The following is a 20,738-nucleotide window of genomic DNA, read 5'->3' as shown; positions in this document are numbered from 1 at the left end:
ATTGACTCACATTTCTATAAAGTCCAGACATACTTGGCTTCAGGCCCAGTTTGACCCAGTTGCTCATTTGATATCATCTGGACTCTGACTTTCTTTATTTTTCATTCTCTTCTCAGCTGTGTTATCTTTATTATCAGGCTCCACATAGTGAAAGATGGCTGCTCGCAGCTTCAAGTCCATATCCTTGTATGATCAGGCCCAATAGGAGAGAGAGAGAATCCCATAGCAATATATCCCATCAGGAATATGATGCTTGGGAACAGAAGTACCATTATAAGGCCTGTGATTCCTTCTGATTGGACCAGCTTAGGTAATCTTTGCAGAATTATACTAACTGGTCAAGCCAGAGTCACAGGCTCGATACTTAAACCGGAGGGGGTCACTATCTGAAGCAATGGAGAAGGGTTGTCCTCCAAAGGAAATTCAGGATACTTTTCCCAGAAAAGGGGGAAAAGGATGCCAGACAGTTAAACATAACAAATAATATCTACTATAGTATCTAGGGATGTATAAATGAACATTTTTTTCCCTTTGGTCTTTATAGAGGACATTTTTTATTTAAATATAAGAGCAGTAAGTCATTATTAGTAAAGTAAAAAAATAAAGTTAAACTTGTTCTCAAGAATTTAAATTGACATGAAATTTACATAATAAAACAGGAATGTTAAAGAAGGAAGGAAACAAAAAAATGACTAAAATAAGCAGACAGGTGATCATATGGTACTTGAGGCAAAAACAAACAACAAAACTGCCTCACATAATCTTTGTTGTTATATAATAGGAATAATACTGATAAAATGTCAGATAAAAAGGAAGTTTATTGGCAAAGACAAACGTTAATTTTAGTAAGAATTTATCATATGGACTTCTTTATTTTATTGTTATTTTTAAAAATCCTCACAGGAAGATATGTTTATTGCTTTTAGAGAGAGGGGAAAGGAGAGAGAGAGAGAGAGAGAGAGAAACATTGATCAGTTGCCTTCTGTACACTTCCCAACCAGGATCGAACCCAAGTCCTAGGTATGTGTCCTGACGGGGAATCAAACCCACAACCTTTCAGTGCATGGGACCATACTTCAACCAACTGAGCCACACCAGCCAGGGCTCATATGGTCTTCTTTAAAAGAGAACTTAAAAGGGATAGCTTTGAGTTTCATTTGAGCAGATGATACATGGTTACTTTCCAATGTATATTAAAACTATTTATTGATTCAGAGAGAATTTATTGAGCACCAACTGTATATCAGACGCTAGAGATATATATTTGGGAGTCATGTAAGTGGATGGGAGTTGAAGCCATTGAGCATGAGTTGGATTATCTGTGGAGAGTAGAAAAGGTGAAGAGAGTGGACACTGAAGGCAGAGCCGGGATTCTTGGTGTTTAATCCCACCTTCACTCGTGGAGAGGAGACTGAGGCAGGCGCACAAGGAAAGGTGTAGGAGGGCATTTGTCTTCAACACTGGGAATGGGAAAGGAGAGAGAGAGTTATCTTTTAAAAGAGATTTATAGGGAAAGAGCTCAACAAAGTGCCCAGTAGTCTTAAAGAAAGGTGGTTCAGATGTTGTTTTTTATGAAGCACTGGGCTGTAGAAAAGATCGAGTGATCATTTTTTAAGTACAATAACCAGGTATTTGTTTATAAAGGACTTGGCATCTCCTAAAGTGCTTTAATGCCTCTGACTTTATTTTAAACTTGTAACAAGGCCATGGGGTGGTAGAGAGAACAGATCTTATTATCTCCAGTTTACAGATGAGAAAATGAAGATTTACATGGCTGGTCACAGGTTGAGGCTTATCAGGTCTTCTGACTCCAAGTGCTGGTAGTTTTCTGCTCTGTAAGCTCTTGGCGTGAAAGGAAGGGAGGGCCCAAAGAAACACTCCCCTTTCTTTCCATCTTGCCTGCTGCATTCAGATAAATAAAGAACAGGTCCAAGAGGACTCTAGCCCCTAGGACTAGAAATGATTAGGCCAAAAGATCTGGAAGGGGTGGACAATGGGGGAAAGAAAAGAACTGAATTTGCAGAAACTACACACCCTACCATGGGGAAACTTTTCTTTGAAAATGGAATTTGAAAAGACCTCCCAGATTAGGGTGAGATGCTTCACTTTGTCACTAGGATTTAATTCCCTGAATGGACTTGGAAAACAGGATGGGAGTGCCCTAGATCCCTCTCCCAGGCCTGGCATATCTTTCACTAAAAATGGGTAAATTGTGGCTTTGTTTGTAAGGAGAAATCCTTTGGTTTTAATCTGTGGCATTGTGGCATTTTCTTCTCTAATGCAATCTGTCCATATTTCTACTAGTCACACCAACTCAGGACGCTGATGTCTGTGTAGCTCAGTGTGTTTAAAGTTTCTGGAAGCTATTGGAAAGCAAAGGGAAACTTTGAGCATCATCACTTTATGTGAAAGCATTCACTAAGCACTTCTGTTATTTTCTTTAGGTGGTGTTTACTTAGCAAGGAAGATGGGATACAGAACAATGTGTTTTAAATATCTTTAGCAGGATAATCATGTTGCAAAAGAAAAATAATAAAGAACCACACTAAATAGAACTGATAAAAGTGAAAACACCAATAAATTAGCTTTCATGTTTACATATTAGCTTCTTATGGCATTAATTCCATCGAAATTTCTGGGAAAATTATCATTTCAAGCTATAGTGAATCTAAGTTTATCTAAATATTTTTGCTAAACCATTAATTAACCTATGTCATATTAGTGTCAGAACTGTTTACTTCATCTGTGTTTATCAAATTTAGGATAGTAGAGTGTGTAGCTTCCTCCTACCCCAAAGACTAGGATTAGAAGAAAGAGCATTAAAAATGCCTAGGTTTTCAGAGATGAATGTCATGTTTCACCAAATGCTAAATTTCCAGATAATATTCCTGAATACCGGTCTGACATGAATCAGCAGCTGTTTTGTATGACCCAGCTACAACCTGGACAGTCAGAATATGACACTGTGAAGAACAAATTCTCTCAGACTTGTCTTTCCTACAGAATAGAGAAGGTAATATTGCACTTTAAAAATGACTTCTGCCGAAACCGGTTTGGCTCAGTGGATAGAGCGTCGGCCTGCGGACTGAAGGGTCCCAGGTTCGATTCCGGTCAAGGGCATGCACCTGGGTTGCGGGCACATCCCCGGTAGGGGGTGTGCAGGAGGCAGCTGATCGATGTTTCTCTCTCATCGATGTTTCTAACTCTCTATCTCTCTCCCTTTCTCTCTGTAAAAAAATCAATAAAATATATTTTAAAAAAATGACTTCTTTTAAATATTGAAGAACTAACATGAAAACTATCTTTTTATATAAGACTCTTTCTTCTTTTATACCGTTTTATATGTTTTAATTGGACTCATGCAAGTTCCATAGACTTCAAATCTCATGACTCATGCATTCACAATAACAAAGGAGACTCCCAAAAGTTACATAGATGTGTTGGGATACTTTCACTTACAATTCAAAAACCCACTGAAACTGATCAGAAAGAAGAAATGTATTGACAATTAATGGAAAGTCCAGAAGTAGGACAGTGATTGGAGCAGTTTAATCCAGTGGTTCGATGACGCCTTGGATCCAGTTTCTCTGGATTTGCTGTTCACAGTGTCAGCCTCGTTTGAAGGCAGGAGTCCCTTTGTGATTATAGGATGGCTGCTGGTGGCAACCAGAGAGTCTCGGCTTCCCCCATTCACATTCTTCAGAAGAGACACTGTGCTCAGTCCCACAATTAACAGATAAGAGTACCAGTCTTTGTGTTGAGTGGACCATTCCAACCAGTCCGGGTTGGGGAAGTTATTATATACTGATTGCCTTGGACCTGGGCTATTGGAACCCATCATGAGATTTATTTAACCCAACTGGGCTCCATTCTAGAACTATAAGGAGGGCCAACTCCACCCAAACCAGAAGTTGCTCCATAATGGGGATGAAGTGGAATAGATGTTCAGAGATTCTACAATGTCCATTCACTATGCTGCATAAAAATAGTAGCTAGTAAAGTGTAGGACTTTATTAGAAGGTCCTTATCATACCATAGGTATCAGAGCAGGGTGTGACAGCCTAGTAATTTAAAATCTAGCTGGTTCTTCCATAAAACTGTGTACTTACCTACATTAGAGCACTTATGAAATTGTGCTTTGGTAACTTTTGCACATGCCTGAGTCCCCTGTTTGACTGCGGGCTTTGCAAGGTAGGAATCACCTCCTACTCATCTCTGCATTCCCGTACTTAGTATATTGTAGAACACAATACCTATGGAAGGAATGAGTAAAAATTCCTGAGAAAGAAGAACCAGAAAAGAGAGATTGTGGAAGGGACATATTTAAAGGAGAAGATGCTTCATTATGTTCAAAGCTGTTGAGAGTACTAGAACCTCGCTTTAATTTGTTTACCCAATTTCTGCAACATTCTTGGCTCTTGTCCTTCTATCATACCCATTTTGAAAAACACCAACTTTGGATTAATTCTATAACCTACCTTCTCTCCTGCTGCTGCTAAATAAAATCATTACTAATTCATGATCTCCAACCTTAGCTGGACCCTTCAGGTACCTGGAATCCTCCCTTGCTTCCTCCAGTCAACCCCCTCATGCATTTCCTATTCCAAATCTTCATCATGAGGCTTCCATCACACTCAGCAGAATAACTTGCCCTCTGCCTTTATCACTTGGCTTCCCCTCAATATCTGCTACAGTTGTCCACTACCTTCTTCTTCGATCCTTCTTCTGTCTTTCTTTCCAGAACACCATTTGCTCAGATTTCCTACTCTCCCCCAAGACGTAGATTATCTGGATCTCTTTCTGATGCTTTTCTACTTACTCTGTGTATGTTCTCCTAATCCATCCCTTCTCACAGTGAGGGGTGATGATTTGTTTTCTTGTCTTTCTCTCCCTCTAGACTGAAAGTGGTTTGAGGGCAGAGACCCAACACAGTGCTTGATTCATACTAGATGTTCAATAGATGATTAGTGAACTAAATTCATTTTCTAGAAGGAATGAGAACCAATAGAGAATGATTTCCTGAAAAAAAGTTAAAGGACAAAGTTCCAAGGAGAGGATGGTTCATGGTTTAAAATGCTGTTGATATCTCTGGAAAGAAATAGTCATTAAATTAGGCAGTTATGAGGTGATTTGTGACCATAATTGGAGCAATGAAGAAAGAATTATGATTGGAAGATTAGAAGGAATTATGGAAATAATTATTAAATGATTATAAATTTTTGAGTAGGAGTTTGAATGTCAATAAATTTCTAGGAATTCCAGGTAAACATTTTAATATAAATTTTAAGTTCTTTTATGTAAAATAGATACCAATAATAAGCAGTATTATAACATACAGATGCTTTTAGGCTACCCTTTTTCTAAAGACAAAAAGCTACTGTTAAATAAAATTTGTAATTTCCACAGCTGAAAGTCTTTTGAAAAGAAAGGGTTTTTTGGGTCATTGCTACCAAGAAAAATGACCAGGTCCTAAGCCGTGAAGTCTAAACCTCCTGCAGCAGTGCCAGGTGGAAAAGATAGCAGGCTCACCCTCCTGGAGTCAGCGAGCATTTTGCATCAAGTAGGGGGAAGAAGATGTAAGTACTAGTTTGAAAGAGTGTACATTGGTTGTAGGTAGAGAAAGAGTGTGGGGAAAGATGAAGCCGGGCTAGTTCTGGGACAGGCGCAGAGTTTGTCAGACAAAGTGTCCGCTAATTCAGATTCATGGTGGGCAACAATCTGGAAAGTTAATGTGTAAACAAGCAGCTGAGGCTCCTGGGGTTTGGTGGTGCCTGGCTATTCTCTCGTTTAGTTAATCTCAGCAATGGCCGCCTAGAAGTGAATTCACAGTCCAACATATACTCAGGAATGAGAGCAATCTTGTTAGCTGTTTGGTCTTCCATGCTCCAGCCCGCTGTAATTCAGTTTAGAACATCTCAGAATTTTTCTCTTTTGTCAGTACCCACTCTAAATTTGCTGTTTATTTGCATTTTCTTCTCCTTATCCTCCTTCTCTATATTGCTTAAAGGCCACAGCAAACACTACATTGAGCTTTATGGTCATATTCAAATGTTTTGCTCTTTGTCATTTGTAGATTGAGAAGATACAGAATGAATTTCTCTGGCAGAGCTACCAGATAAAGAAAAAGCACATGGACATCAAGAATGGCCATATAGATAATGAGAAAATCCTCTTCCATGGGACAGATGCACACTCTGTGCCACACGTCAATCAGCATGGCTTTAATCGCAGTTATGCTGGGAAGAATGGTAAGGAAGCAAGTAATCTTATTGATCAGAATGAGGTGAATGGATGTTCTAAGGTTGATTATTCATACCCAAGCAGTGTAGCCATAGATGGCAGCCATACTGTCACTGTCAGCATAGAGCTCATTCTGTTTCACCCAAAAGGAGACTGGCAACCTTTCCAGGACAGATGAAGGGAATTTTAGAAATGATGAAAAGTGGCTGTGGTGACCAAGAACTGCATTAAAATTGTATTTAATTTTTAGGTTTGGGTATGGTTCTGTATACTGTAATAATTTTATGTTCTTATGAAGGGTTTTGTTTTTCTCTCTGCAGCTGTAGCCTATGGAAAAGGAACTTATTTTGCTGTTGATGCCAGTTATTCTGCTGATGATAAATACTCCAGACCAGACAGCAATGGGAGGAAACATATTTATGTTGTACGAGTACTTACCGGAGTCTACACACTTGGACGTGAAGGAATAGTTACGCCTCCACCAAAGCACCCTTACAATTCCATAGATCTGTTTGACTCTGTCACAGATGATATACAACATCCAAAGTTATTTGTGGTATTCTTTGATAATCAAGCTTACCCAGAATATCTTATAACTTTCAGATGTTAAAACATGGGATTAAAAAAAACTTTAGAGGTGATTTAGTCATCTATTTATGAGAACAATTCATAGAATTTTTGTCTTTGCCTTTGGTTTGTTTAACAGATAAAACAAATCTCCATGCTAGGTATTATAACGCTGAAAAAAAGCCTTTTAAAATGCTTTCTTGCAATTTCTAGCAAATCTTTCTTCTGAGCATATTGATGGGTGGAAGCTGAGAAATATAAATGACACAATTATAGCTATAACTACAGACACCAAATCCATAAGAAACAAAGAACACATTTCTTTTTCTTCTATTGGAAAAGAAATAAGATGAATCATTCTAAAGCCAAGTTGTCATTGTTCTTATTGGAATGTGTTAAGATCCCCACTGTGTTGAGCTAAACCATACTATCAAATGAATAGGCTGCTATTGTGCAGCTTGGGATTTTGCCTCCTTAAGAAACTCTTATTAGCAATAGAGTGACTGAATCAAAGAGTATTATGTCAAATTTGTTGTGAAACAAATCAGGTAAAAATGTGTTGTATTGATATCTAAAGCTACACAACAAATTACTGCCAAACTTAGTGTCCTTGTGGGTAAAGAATTCAGGCATGGCTTAACTGAGTTGTTCTGGCTTAGGTTTGTCGTGAAGTTGCAGTGAAGTTGAAGGCCGGGGATGCAGTCATCTGAAGGCTTTGCTGGGGCTGGACGATCTGCTTCCAAGGGGAATCACCATAATAGCTGGCAAGTTTTTGCTGGTTGTTGGCAAGGAGTCCTCATTTCCTCTCCACATAGGCCTCTCTGCAGGCTGCTTTAGTGTCCTCATGACGTGGCAGCTGACTTATTCCACAGAGAGCAACTCAGGAAAAAGAAGGCGGAAGCCACGATATCTTTCATGGCCTAGCCTCTGAAGTCATACTCCCTCCTTTCTACAATATCCTATTGGTTCCTTGAATCAGCTCCTTCAATGTGGGAGGTATTAAACAAGGCATGGCCATCAGTAGGTAAGGATGATTGGGGACCATCTTGGAGGTCATATGAATAAGTGAATGAATGACAAATTGATAAAATGTTAGCAGTAAAAAGGGCACTAGAGATCATCTAGTCCAGTGATGGCGAAACATTTGAGCTCAGTGTGTCAGCATTTTGAAAAACCTTAACTTAACTCTGGTGCCGTGTCACATATAGAAATTTTTTTATATTTGTAACCATAGTAAAACAAAGATTTATATTTTTGATATTTATTTTATATATCTAAATGTCATTTAACAAAGAAAAATTAACCAAAAAAATGAGTTCATGTGTCACCTCTGACACGCGTGTCATAGGTTTGCCATCACTGACACTGTCTCCTCATCTTTCTCCCTTCACCATCTCCTAAGGCAAAAAGCCCTCTGGCTCTTCTTGACCACTTCCAGTGAGCAGCATCTTGAGAGAACCTATTGTATTCCATTCCAGGACAGCTCTAAGTATCAAAAAACTCTTGCTTATACTGAGTTGAAATCTATTCTTCTGTGTCTATTACCTGCTGATCACTGTCCTGCCTACACTGACACAGAACATATCTCATTTCTTTTATAGATGGTGTCCTTTCAGATTCATCCCTTATATTAGAATGAGGTAAATTCTTAAAATATTTAGCAGCATACTTATCTTGAAACATTACTTTTCAAGAGTTGCAGACATTTAAGAAGTATTTATGTTATCATAAATAAAGCACATGCACATTTAAAGAGTACAGAAATGCATTTAAAAAATCTTCACCAAACTCCATCACCCATAATTCCAATACTTCGAGGAAACCACTGCCAGTATCTTACGTATTCCTTTCTAGTTTCTTTATCCACCTTCAAGAAAGTAAAAATTGCACTTTATTCAATCAAAATAACATTTTATTCAATTACCAATTATACAATATTGTATCTACATTTTTCATTTAGCATTGCAAGTATTTTTCTCATGTTATTAATTTTTCTGCAAACAATCTTAATGATTGAGTTCTGTACTATATGTATCATTTTCCCCTTATGTGTCATTAAATACCTTATATGTCATTTTAATTGTATTTTAATGTTGTTTTTACATATATGTCATGTCAAAATAGGGTAGTTACATCTCTAGATAAATATATGATTGGAATATGAGTTGCAAAGACCATAATCTTCCTTCATTAACATTACTCCCTGGATTTCTTGAAAGAAATATAGTCCTAGAGAACAAAACAATGTTAAATAATGCTCAGATAACTACCTGGGCCTTGGCTCCCAATCCCAGTGTAGAATTCTAATGAGCCAGTTTGGAGTATGGAAGAGCTCCTTTTCCTTAGGTAAGGTAGACTCTTACTTACGATGTAAACTGCTGTGTCCTGCCTCCTCTGGTGCTGTTATTCAAGGTCTCCCCAATTGATTTTGCTGTATTCCTACTTCAGCAGTAAAACACAGAAGTCTTGAGTAAAAAAGTCAAAATATCTTTGGGTGAGGGTTAACAACAACAACAACAATAGCAACATGATATTGATTTTTAGAGAGAGAGTGGAAGGAAGGGCAGAGGAGGGAGGGAGGAAGGGATGGAGGGAGAGAGAGAGAGAGAGAGAGAGAGAGAGAAGAGAGAGGAGAGAGAGAAACATTGATGTGCCTCCTGCACATGTCCTCACTGGGGCCAGGGATCAAACCTGCAACCCTTTGATGCTCAGGTCAACACTCTAACTATTGAGCAACACCGGCCAGGGCTATACTTTTGGATTTTTAGGGAGGCTTCATCACATAGGCACGATCAATAATTAAGTCAATTCCAGTCCCTTTTCCCTTTCTAGAGAATAGAGCACGGGGCTGAAAGTTATATTAAAAAAAATTAATAGTTGACCTCAACCAGATTGGAATCTGGAGGGCCTGTAGGGGGAACTCTCATTCCTATGTTAGTCAAGAAGCTAAGTAAGAACTCCAGTTATCACAACAGCCTTCTTTTTACCATCCATATAAGAACTTCCTCTTTATTTGTGGTGGTGAATTTGCCATGGCTGTATGTTTTGGGTTGCAGTTCTCTCTTTTTCCTGGAATAAACCCTTGAATATCTAGTTTCTAATTGTGACTTGGTCTCCCTGATGACCATCCCCCATTTAGAAGCTCACCATGAGTCACCTCATTAGAACAAAAGACATTACCAAACCCAGGAAATTCCAAGTTATTTAAGAACTTTTGTGTCAGGAACTGAGGTCAAATTTTAAAACAAAAGTTGCTCCTAATGCTGTTTTCACTTAAGAAATTACAAGGGTTTTAGGAACTGTGTGCCAGGAATGAAGAACAGAGATCAATATATACAGGATGTCCCTCCCAAATTTACTTATGAACTGATAGCACAAGATATGTTTCTTGCTTTTCAGATTTAACCCATTGGAATGAATAATTATTCATAGTGTGTATACAGTTTTTTTGGATACCCTGTATTTTCCATGATCTCATATGAATCTTGGTTTTCACCACAACTATTAGTAAACATAGGAAGGGAATCTTGTAATTACAGTGCATAGCAATGTTAAAAGACGTTTGCTTCATCTCCCTCATTGTTTATATTATTTTTGTAGCCACCAGAATTAAATAATCTCCTACTTCATTTTCCTTATATTGTTTAGAAAAACATTTTAAACACAGTAATTTATTTCTTTGAAGCCCTTTATTACTTAACTATTGACCTTTTTACCTAAAATTATAATTCTACTAGAGGTCCGGTGCACAAAATTCATGCACAGTGTGTGTGTGTGTGGGGGGGGGGGGGGTGGGAGTTGTCCCTCAGCCCAGCCTGCACCCTCTCCAATCTGGGACCCCTCAGGGGATGTCTGATTGCCAGTTTATGTCCCATCCCACAGGGGCCTAAACTGGCAGTCAAACATCCCTCTCACAATCTGGCCCGCTGGCTCCTAACTGTTTGCCTGCCTGTCAGCCTGATCACCGCCTAACCGCTCCCCTGCCAGCCCCCAACTGCCCTTCCCTGCTGGCCTGAAGGCCCCCAACTGCCCTGTCCTGCCGTCCTGATGGCCCTCAACTGCCCTCCCCTGCTGGCCCAATAGCTCCCATCTGCCTTCCCTGGCCAGCCTGATGGCCCCCAACCTGCCAGCCTGATCACCCCTAATTGCCTCCACCTCGGCCCCCACCACCATGGCTTTGTCTGGAAGGAAGTCAGATGTCCAGAAGATGTTCGGTCTCCCGGTCTAATTAGTGTATTACCCTTTTATTAGTATAGATAACTAAGGCCCATCAAATAAATAACTTTGACTTTTGAGAGGAGTTAGATTGACATGCAGGTATTTAGGGCAGGGGCCAGTAGAAAACAAAGGCAGATGGAACGTCATCAGGGGTAGACACGGCAATGAGCAAGCCTAACCATAGAAACCAACCTTGCAGAAATAACAATGTTTTTAGACACAGAGGTATGTGAAACCAGGAAAGGGCTGCAACAATAAGGCGAACTGAGGTGTAGGAATAGGGGAAGTCCAGGTTCATTGCTGGGCAAGAATAATTGAGGGAATCAATCAGGTGGCCACAAGGTTAGATATAGAGTAGGCTTGTAACATATATAATCCCCTAGACCCGTGGTCGGCAAACCGCGGCTCGCGAGCCACATGCGGCTCTTTGGCCCCTTGAGTGAGGCTCTTCCACAAAATACCACGTGCAGTCGTGCACGTACAGTGCGATTGAAAGTTCGTGGCCCATGCGCAGAAGTCGGTATTTTGTTGAAGAGCCAGTATTTTGTGAAGAGCTATGCTCAAGGGGCCAAAGAGCCACATGTGGCTCACGAGCCTCGGTTTGCCGAGCCGCAGTTTGCCGACCACTGCCCTAGACTAAAAGGCTTCAGTGGCAACCCATTATTAGGCCCCCTTCCTGTGCAGAGAGTCTGAATATGCTTGCAATACATTTTCCATGTTTTTGCTTAAATCTTCTGGTCTTTGATTTCATTCTTTTGCTTTGTGAGACATGATCCTAGGGGGAAACCTCAGCTCGCTTCAGGTATCACTTTCACAAAATCTCCCTCCTTGGGTTCATCTTTCTGTCATGTTCTCTTATTGTGGTATACAAAGACCCAGAGGACTACTATTATACAGGTAAGGCCTGAGATTCAAGAAACCACATAAACAAATAATATCTAGAAGTTATTTTCTTAAGATTGTTCTTTGCTGCCAGGCAATCGAGGGATTTGAGTTCATCACTATTTTTCTATCAGTAATCAATGTAAGACCAACATATTAATAAGGAAAAGATTGGTGTGCAAATCAGACTAAAAGGCAATAAAAATTCAAGATGTAAATACAATAAAAAATTTGAAATAAAAACAAAAAGAAATAAAACTAGTTTTAGAATATCAAGAGGTGGCATCACTTAGATTTGTCCTAGAGTTAGTAGACTTGGATTTAGTCCAGACCCAAGAACTAATGTGTTACTTGTATAAACTTGGACAAGTCATTTAAACTCTCAGAGCCTTGGTTCTTCATTTTTAAAAGTAAGATAATGATTCCTGCTTTCCTACTCTCCAGGGTTAAATAAGATAATACCAAAATTATGTTGAGAAAAACTTTTGCCTCATTGCTACAGAGAGAGCAAGATGGGTCACCAATAACTCTATTGGAGCCATCTGAGGAAATTTGGCCATGGTTCTCATTCTTGCCACATCTGTTCAAACCGCCATGGTCTGATCTGGAAATAGGGCCTCAACATGTGTAGCCAGTGTTTCCATCAGTATGTGAGGACATAGCCTTCATTAAGCTGGACTAAGTGAATTTCTATGAATGGGTCATTCAAGACATCTACCTTATGACAGAAGGCTATTTTTTGTACATAAAAACAACAGCAACCCTTATAATATATCCTATATAATAAAACCCTAATATGCAAATCGATCAAATGGCGGGACAACTGGTGGAACGACCAGTCACTATGATGAGCACTGACCACCAGGGGGCAGACGCTCAATGCAGGAGCTGCCCCTTGCTGGTCAGTGCGCTCCCACAGTGGGAACGCTGCTCAGCCAGAAGCTGGGCTCATGGCTGGCAAGCACAGTGGAGGTGGCGGGAGCCTCTCCCGCCTCAGCTGTAGGTGGGTGGTAAGGAGTGAGGGGTGCCAGACTGCAAGAGCCCTGGATTGCGAGAGGGCGCAGGCTGGGCTGAAAGAATCCCCCCAGTGCAGGAATTTCATGCATCAGGCCTCTGCTATATATATAAAAATAGCACAAACGATAGAGGCAAAGATAAATACATTGGACTTCATTAACATTTTTAAAATTGGGTTCAGGGTTAAGATTGAACATATGCATCTAATTTTGCTTCCTCCTCAAATCCTAGGAAAAGAATTTAAAAGAATACATAAGTCTTTAAGAACAGTGAGAATAGGCGATGATAGCAAACGCATTTTAGAAGCTAGAAAGCAGATGGATCTATGATAATGCCTACAGATACCTCAACCTTAAGCTAGAAAGTGGGAAGAAAGCCAAGAACCAACCTGCTTTACCCTCAAAAAGCTCAGGAACTGACAACATGCATGCCTCTGGAGCTAACAGTGAAGCAGAGAGGAAGGGCAGGTGCTAAAATGATAGAAAGAAAACCATTTAAGAACATTTAAACCCCTAGATACTCTCCTTACCCTCCTTGTTCAGGACAACCCCTCACCTACCCCAGTGGAACTCTGGAGGCTATTTTCCGTAGAAGGTAAAATAGAGGCTCTCTAAGCAGGATACCAGGCACAGGCGAGATCCTGGGTGCTGTAGCAAAAAGAGGAGAGTCGGTGGCCAAATGTACACTAAATCCTAAATCCTGAGATGATCCTTCCCAATGCCCCCTTTCCCATTTTGCTCCCCAAATAGTAGCAGACGTTTACTCTCTAAACAAGAGGTTGGAAATTGTGACTATGGACCTGTCCAGATCAAGAGGAAATTTTACTTAAAGATACTGACAATAGAGGTTCCCCAATACAGACCACCGAAGCACCTACAGTGAAAAAGTAAATAAGCCCCATTCACTAGCTCAGAGCTTCCCAAATGCTGCTTAGACTTCTGAGAACAGACAACCAAAGTGTATCAGACATTCAAGGAAAGCTTCTAACTCAGAACATAAAAGTTAAAGAAAAACTACTATTGGAAAGAAAATTCTATAAGAAAGGAACAATTAAGAAGAAAACAAGGGGGATTGAAGTTAAGAAGTATAATAGAAATGGAAAAAAAGAAGATAAAATTGAGGAACTTTCAGAAAGTAAAAACTAAAATAAAAAATAGAAAACAAAGGTAGAGTGACATTTGAGTAGGGGTCGATCCAGTCGATGCTGAATGCTGAGCTCTTGTCTGAGGAGACTTTCAAAAAATATCTAAGACCGTTAGAAACCAACATGGCTACATAGGTAAACACCGGAGATTGCTGCCTCGCACAACCACTTCAAAAATACAACTAAAAGTCAAAACGGACATCATCCAGAACCACAGGAAGGCTGGCTGAGTGGAAATTCTACAACTGGAAGGAAAGAGAAAAGCATACCGAGACTCAGAGAAGGTGCAGTGAGGAAGTAAAATACAGAGGAACAAAGACACATGTGGAGAGGGCTGGCAGTTGTCTTTTTCAATAAGGACGGAGTCTCAAGCTCTGAGCTCTAGTTCTGGGTGAGTCTCTGGGGACCCAGACTCATACAAGAGAAAATGGACTGTCAGGCATTGGTCAGAACTTGAGGGCAGCTTTCTCACGGGGGTGCTTGCTGCGATTGCCGGGACACTGAGAAGCAGGGCCTCTGAGGGCAGGACTGAGAGCAGCCATAACTGCTCGCTCCACCCTGTTGATCCCCTGGGACCCAACCCCGCCCAAGCCATGCATATGAAAGGCCTGGCCATTTGCAATCTGATAATTACCTAACAAACTGCAGCTGGCCCAAGGCCCCAGGGCAACTTGCATTGGGTCAAAGCTGGCTCCTGCTGGATAGCCTCAGGCAGAGGCTAGATTAGCACCCCCTTAGAGATCCAGGAGCCAGTGTGCCCGGTGGTCAGAGTGGGACCATCCAGATTGCAACTCCTCTGATCCATAAAGGACACACTCAGGGGGCAGACTCAGTGATCACCAAAGCCCCACTGAAGTAAGTCTTGCACCAGAAGGGTGTCTCCAGCACAGAAGTTCTCCCACTGTAGACACAGCTGATTCTCACAGCCAATTGGCCTGGAGGTCAATCCCTCCCAGTGTTACCTACAACAATCAAGGCTTAACTACAACAAAACTGTGCACAAAGCCCACAAGGGGGTGCACCAAGAGTGTCTACCTCAGGTAATTAGGGAGGCTGAGCCACGGCCCTATAGGACACCTAGCACAGAAAGCCACTCTATTGACACAGCGAAGCATTAAAAAAAAATGCAGAGACAAAGAAACAGGACACAAATGACAGAAATGGAGGAAAGCAAACTACTGGATATAGAGTTCAAAACCACGGTTATAAGGTTTTTCAAGAATTTTCTAGAAACTGCCGGCAAACTTAATGAGACCCTCAGGAAATCTAATGAGAACCTCAAGGTTGGGATAAAGGACCAACTAGAAATTAAGCATACACTGACTGAAATAAAGAATATTATACAGAGTTCCAACAGCAGACTAGAGGATTGCAAGAATCAAGTCACAGAATTGAAATATGAAGAAGCAAAAAACACCCAACCGGAAAAGCAAAATGAAAAAAGAATCCAAAAATACGAAGATAGTGTAAGGAGCCTCTGGGACAGCTTCAAGTGTACCAACATCCGAATTATAGGGGTGCCAGAAGAAGAGAGAGAGGAAGATATTGAAAACCTATTTGAAGAAATAATGACAGAAAACTTCCCCTACCTGGTGAAAGAAATCGACTTACAAGCCTAGGAAGCACAGAGAACCCCAAACAAAAGGAATCCAAAGAGGACCACGCCAAGACACATCATAATTAAAATGCCAAGAGCAAAAGACAAAGAGAGAATCTTAAAAGCAGCAAGAGAAAGACTGTCAGTTACCTACAAGGGAGTACCCATGCGACTGTCAGTGGATTTCTCAACAGAAACTATGCAGGCCAGAGGGAGTGGCAAGAAATATTCAAAGTGATGAATAGCAAGAACCTACAACTAAGATTACTTTATCCAGCAAAGCTATCATTCAGAATTGAAGGTCATATAAAGAGCTTCACAGATAAGGAAAAGCTAAAGGAGTTCATCACCACCAAACCAGTATTAAATGAAATGCTGAAAGGTATCCTTTAAGAAGAGGAAGAAGAAGAAAAAGGTACAGATACAAATTATGGACAGCAAATATGCATCTATCAACAAGTGAATCTAAAAATCAAGTGAATAAATAATCTGATGAACAGAATAAACTGGTGATTATAGTAGAATCAGGGGCATAGAAAGGGAGTGGACTGCCTATTCTTGGGGGGGAAAAGGGTGTGGGGGATGCGGGAAGAGACTGAACAAAAATCGTGCACCTATGGATGAGGACAGTGCGGGGGCAGTGAGGGCGGAGGCGGGGGTGGGAAATGGGTGGAGGGGAGCTATGGGGGGAAAAAGAGGAACAACTGTAAGAATCTGAACAATAAAGATTTAATTTTAAAAAAAAGAAAACAAAAGATAAAATTAGAAGACCAGTTCAAAGGGCCCAATGTTTAATTGATAGTAATTCTAGAAACAAAGAGATCAGGAACCAGAGAATTTAACAATGAAATCATTCAAGAAACCATCTCCAAACTAAAGGACAGGGGTTTCCAGATGAATGCCTTAGTGCTCAGTACAATAGGAAAAAAAAGGTAGAAGAAGAAGAAGAAAAAAAAGAACAATCCCAGGGTATACCATGAGGAAATTTCAAAAACACTGAGAACAAAATTTTAGAGGGAAGAAAATTAAAAAAGGATGAAGAATCAGAATGGTTTCAGATTTCTCAACATCAACACTGGAAGCTTAAAAAAATGGAGCAAATGTTTTCAAATTTCCAATACAAAGGAATTTCTAACTTTCAATATTGGCAGGAGCCTTCTGATCATTATAGACTGTAATTCAGGAGAAAATACAAGCCTGTCCAAATAAAAGACATCCTTCCATATTTACATGTGTTTGGATATGTTTAGAGTAGCTCTGGAAAGATACATAAGCAATAACATAAAAATTGTAAATTCACATATCCTTGACCTAGCAATCCCACTGCTAGGAATTTGTCATACAGATAAAAGTGAGGAATAATCTATGTGCAAGGCGATTTGTTGCAGCATCATAGTATTTTTTTTTGCATTGTATTCCCTTCAAACAAGCAACTAGCTAGCTAGATGCACTGGAGGGAGACTCTTTGCTGCATTCTTTCATGCCTTTGAATTTCACAGATGTTATTACCTATTTAAAAGCAAACAAACATTATCCCTTAATCTTTTAAAGCTTTTGTATAATAATTTTGAAAAGTAATCGATATAGTAAAAAAAGACCTTGGAAGATGATATTTGCAATGCATATAACCAGTAAAGAACTAATATCCAGAAAACATAAATGAACTTCTATGAATCAACAGAAAATGCAAGAATCTCCATAAAAATATGGACAAGACCATGAAAAAGGAATTCACAGAAGAGGAAACTGGCATGTTTAATAAACAGAGTTTTTAAAATACTCAGCATCATTAAAACAATAATGATGTATTATTTCACATCTATCAGCTTGAAAAATGTAATGCCTGACAATATTAAGTACAGTGGGGCCTTGACTTACGAGTGTCCCGACTAACAAGTTTTTTGAGATACAAGCCGTCTCTCGGCTGATTTTTTGCTTTGAGTTGCGAGCTAAAATTTGGGTTACGAGCCAGCTTCAGATACCCCAATGCTAGTTGGCGCAGTGAACGTCACAGTGATTTGACATACGAGTAATTTGAGTTACGATCTCCGTCACGGAACAAATTAAACTCATAAATTAAGGCCCCACTGTATTGAAGATGTAGAAGTTTAAATTAGAGCAATTATTTTGAAGAGTAAGTCAGGGTCTGCAAGTGTACTATTGAAAAGGCATAATTAAAAACCCACTAAATAAAAAGTAGGAGGAAAGATGTAAGAAATCATAAACTTAAAAACTGTAAATAAACGAGTTCCCATAGAGTCTCAAGTTGTATTCATTCTGTAATTTTGCCCTTGGGAGGATGTCTGTTTCCCCTCTGTGGAAGGGTAGAGGTTGTTCAGGTGATTTGACCCCACCCAAACTCTGCGAGAGCCATTCCCATGAGTGGGCTCTGTGTGCATTGAAGATGGCTCAGGTACGTGCGTGACTGGGAAGGTGGGATGAGAGAATTACTTTGGTTTATTTCCCACCCTCTGCGGTGTGAACACATGCATGCCACCCCCAAACAATGCTCCATATGCTGTTTACTCCTAGTTTCCCAGGGATGAAGCCACACTGTAGCAGAGCAAGGAGATCACAAGCCTCTAATAGAGCTCATCCCTCAAGGCAATACAGTCTCCTCACGTCGACCTTCACCAGATGAAGCCTGTAAAGTACAGAGCCCTCCTCCTCTCCTCATGCTACTTTCATCCTCCTCTCTCACCCAGCCTTTTAAACATCTACTCCTTCCAACTTTAAGCCTTTGCTCCTTTCCCATATTACGGCCCTTTCCTTGGCAATTAGCAAGGCCCATGTTTCCCTTTGCAAAATCTTCACAACCTGTGACATTAGTTGGAAGTCAGAGGCATTCCTTCCCTAGCCATGTTAGACTAGACTAGAGGGAGGAAGGCGCTGGAAGCGGAATGCCTGGGAATTAAGGAAAGGAAGAGGACATGAAGATATTTTGCCCTGAAGGAGGCAGTTTACTTCCCCTCCCTCCCTCCTATCTTCCGTTCTTTATTACTAGTTATTATTGTTAGTCTCTTACTGTGCCTAATTTATGAATTAAACTTTATCATAGGTATGTGTGGATGAAAGGGGCCACATGCTGACCTGACAAGCTCAGGGGAGGCCTGCATGGCAGACTTGCAAACTCAGAGACCTAAAGCAACCACAAAGTGTTGTAATGTACCCCGCGAATCACACAAGGATGCCTCAAGAAGTCGAATTAAAGAGTCACATTTATTGCAAATCCGGGACTAAGAGGGGGCATTTCGCTCTCCCAAATCTCGCAGTGCCCTCCCCAGCCCCAACATCAGATTTATAAAGATGCAAAAAGGTATTGATTACATCCTAGGGTTTGGAATGAGGAACCTGGTTTGCAAAAAGCAGTTTATAGAAGCAGACTTAAGCATGTTAGCTAAATTATAGTTTTGGGTCTCCGGATCACTGAGTTGACAGAAACACATTACCTAAAGCCCTCTTGGGTCTTGGGACCACTGAGTTGACAGAAACACATTATCTAGAGCCCTCAGGTCTTGGGATAATTGTGCTGTCCTAGTTCCCAGGTACAGAAGAACGTGCTTTCTAAAACCAGTATGACCACAACCAATGGGGTATTCACATTACAATCAATAAGGTGTTCAATCAAATGGGATGATTTATATAATTCAGAAAATCAAAATAACTTTTCTATTATTTTAACAAAGCAAATAAGTACAGAAGCCAAACAGCAGGGTTAAAGTTTAACTATAGTTTCTACCTGAGATGATTGCTACCATACTTCAAAACGATGGTCTGAAATTAAACTTTAACTAAAAGCAGTTATGGTGGGCAGTTACGTCCTAGGCCAGTATCTTCACTGACAAGGTCAACCTTTACCTTAACTGAGCCTATCTGTCTTTTTGCATCTATGATAACATACCCTTGAAATGTCTGGGTAACTTGTGACTTCCCTATTTCTGGAGCCCCTGGGGCACAACCCAATGTGCTGGGCGCCAGGACAGATACCACATATTCCTTCATTATCACGTTAATTGTTCCTGCACCCACCTAAGTATGTGTCCATCATTTTACTTTTTATCCAATCCCAGGGGTTTCCCTGCTTTGCTTTATCCCTCCTCCTTAATCTATCACCAATGAATTTCATGTAACCCACCTACATCCCTACTTTGATTGCAATATATAAATACAAATGTAACCCGCCATACTCCAGAGCATTATCTCAATTCATTGATGTTCTGCTTCCTGGCATATGTCAACAGTTTGGCTCAAATAAACTAACAAAAATTCTTTACAGGTTTCAATGGCTTTTTTTTACGTTAACAGATGTATAGGGGAAAACATAGTATATCTAATAGGGTTTGGTACTATCTGCCTTCTTAGGCATTCACTGGGGGTCTTAGAATGTATTCCCTTGCAGATGTGTGTGTGTGTTGGTGTTGGTGGTGGGGGTACAATATTTGCCTTTCCACAATTTACCACTCAGGTTCTTTTCCTTTATCTTGTCACTTCTCTAAAAATTAATTGTTCCTTTCTAAGAAGCTATATATATAAACTTACATTCTGAGAAAAACTTTCAGTTATTTGTCTCTGGGTACTCCCATATGTGACATACATTATGTACAGGTTAATAAACTTCTGCTTGTTTTTCTCTTGTTAATCTGTCTTTTGTCAGTCCAATTTGCAGGGCCCCTCGTGAAAGCCTAAAATGGGTAGAGAAGGAGATTTTTCCTCTTCTACAGGAATATGTCGAACAGAAATAAGATTTTAGAAGTGTTAGCTAACATTACAGCAGTAATCATATTGCAATATATAAATGTATCAAACTAACCCATTCTACACCTTAACTTACACATTATATGTGAATTATAACTCAATTTTTTGAGGTTTTTTTTAAAATTAAATCTTTATTGTTCAGATTATTACATTTGTTCCTCTTCCCCCCCCCCCCATAACTCCCCTCCTTCCAGTTCCCACCCCACCCTCCGCCCTCACTCCCCACCCACTGTCCTCATCCATAGGTGCACGATTTTTGTCCAGTCTCTTCCCGAATCTCCCACACCCCTTTCCCCCCCAAGAATAGTCAGTCCATTC

At 40.2% G+C, this 20,738-nt stretch overlaps 1 protein-coding gene and 1 pseudogene across 1 annotated transcript in view; both read left to right on the top strand.

The window, feature by feature from the left end:
• Positions 1 to 8,870, top strand: part of LOC132230345 (protein mono-ADP-ribosyltransferase PARP15-like) — a 52,374-nt gene extending 43,504 nt beyond the window's left edge. The window contains exons 7-9 of the mRNA XM_059687671.1: positions 2,880 to 3,013; positions 6,074 to 6,248; positions 6,561 to 8,870. Of these exons, the coding sequence (XP_059543654.1) occupies positions 2,880 to 3,013; positions 6,074 to 6,248; positions 6,561 to 6,850 (599 nt within the window). The 3' untranslated portion in view covers positions 6,851 to 8,870. The remainder of the gene's footprint in view (positions 1 to 2,879; positions 3,014 to 6,073; positions 6,249 to 6,560) is intronic.
• A 3,549-nt stretch (positions 8,871 to 12,419) lies between these two features.
• LOC132229262 (small ribosomal subunit protein uS14-like) lies at positions 12,420 to 12,589 on the top strand (annotated as a pseudogene).
• The last annotated feature ends 8,149 nt before the right edge of the window (positions 12,590 to 20,738 follow it).

Source organism: Myotis daubentonii, chromosome 3 (assembly GCF_963259705.1).
Source record: "Myotis daubentonii chromosome 3, mMyoDau2.1, whole genome shotgun sequence".
NCBI classification, from domain to species: Eukaryota; Metazoa; Chordata; class Mammalia; order Chiroptera; family Vespertilionidae; genus Myotis; species Myotis daubentonii.
This window is presented reverse-complemented; position numbering and strand designations above follow the sequence as displayed.